The sequence below is a fragment of the Penaeus monodon genome, chromosome 15, assembly GCF_015228065.2.
Source record: "Penaeus monodon isolate SGIC_2016 chromosome 15, NSTDA_Pmon_1, whole genome shotgun sequence".
Classification (NCBI taxonomy): domain Eukaryota; kingdom Metazoa; phylum Arthropoda; class Malacostraca; order Decapoda; family Penaeidae; genus Penaeus; species Penaeus monodon.
In genome coordinates, this window is record NC_051400.1 from 41,700,652 (window position 1) to 41,701,049 (window position 398).

At 42.7% G+C, this 398-nt stretch overlaps 1 protein-coding gene across 1 annotated transcript in view; it reads left to right on the forward strand.

Annotated features, from left to right (window-relative positions):
* The first annotated feature begins 192 nt into the window (after window positions 1-192).
* The window catches only part of LOC119582186 (chymotrypsin BI-like), an 8,576-nt gene continuing 8,370 nt past the window's right edge, over window positions 193-398 (forward strand). The window contains exon 1 of the mRNA XM_037930423.1: window positions 193-277. Coding sequence (XP_037786351.1) covers window positions 194-277 — 84 coding nt within the window. The 5' untranslated portion in view covers window position 193. The remainder of the gene's footprint in view (window positions 278-398) is intronic.

Consider the following 398-nt stretch of genomic DNA (forward strand, 5'->3'; position numbering starts at 1 on the left):
GGCTTAAAAACAAACATTTCAAAACAAGGAAGAAGTTGCACCATTCCTAGCATCAACACATTTCTGTTATCAAACAGCTGAAGGCCATATCACCTTCTCCCTCCCTCCCCCGTGCTTACCAAAACAACGATGTTCTTGCGTCATCGGATCATCTATGTCCTTCTGAGCTACTGATCGTAAGCCTCACTTTTACATGTGCCTTTGTGTCTTCAAGATGGTGCCATTTCTTGCAGCCCTTTGCGTGTACGCCGTGGCTGGGGAGCCCGCTTTTAAGTTTGTGAGTTTTTTGCTTTTTTTAATAATGTTAATAATGTCTAATGTCACGGTGCTAGTCTTTGGTGTTAGATTTTTCGTTGCTTTACAATAATTGCAAGACTTGGAATCTAGGGTGTGGTCGC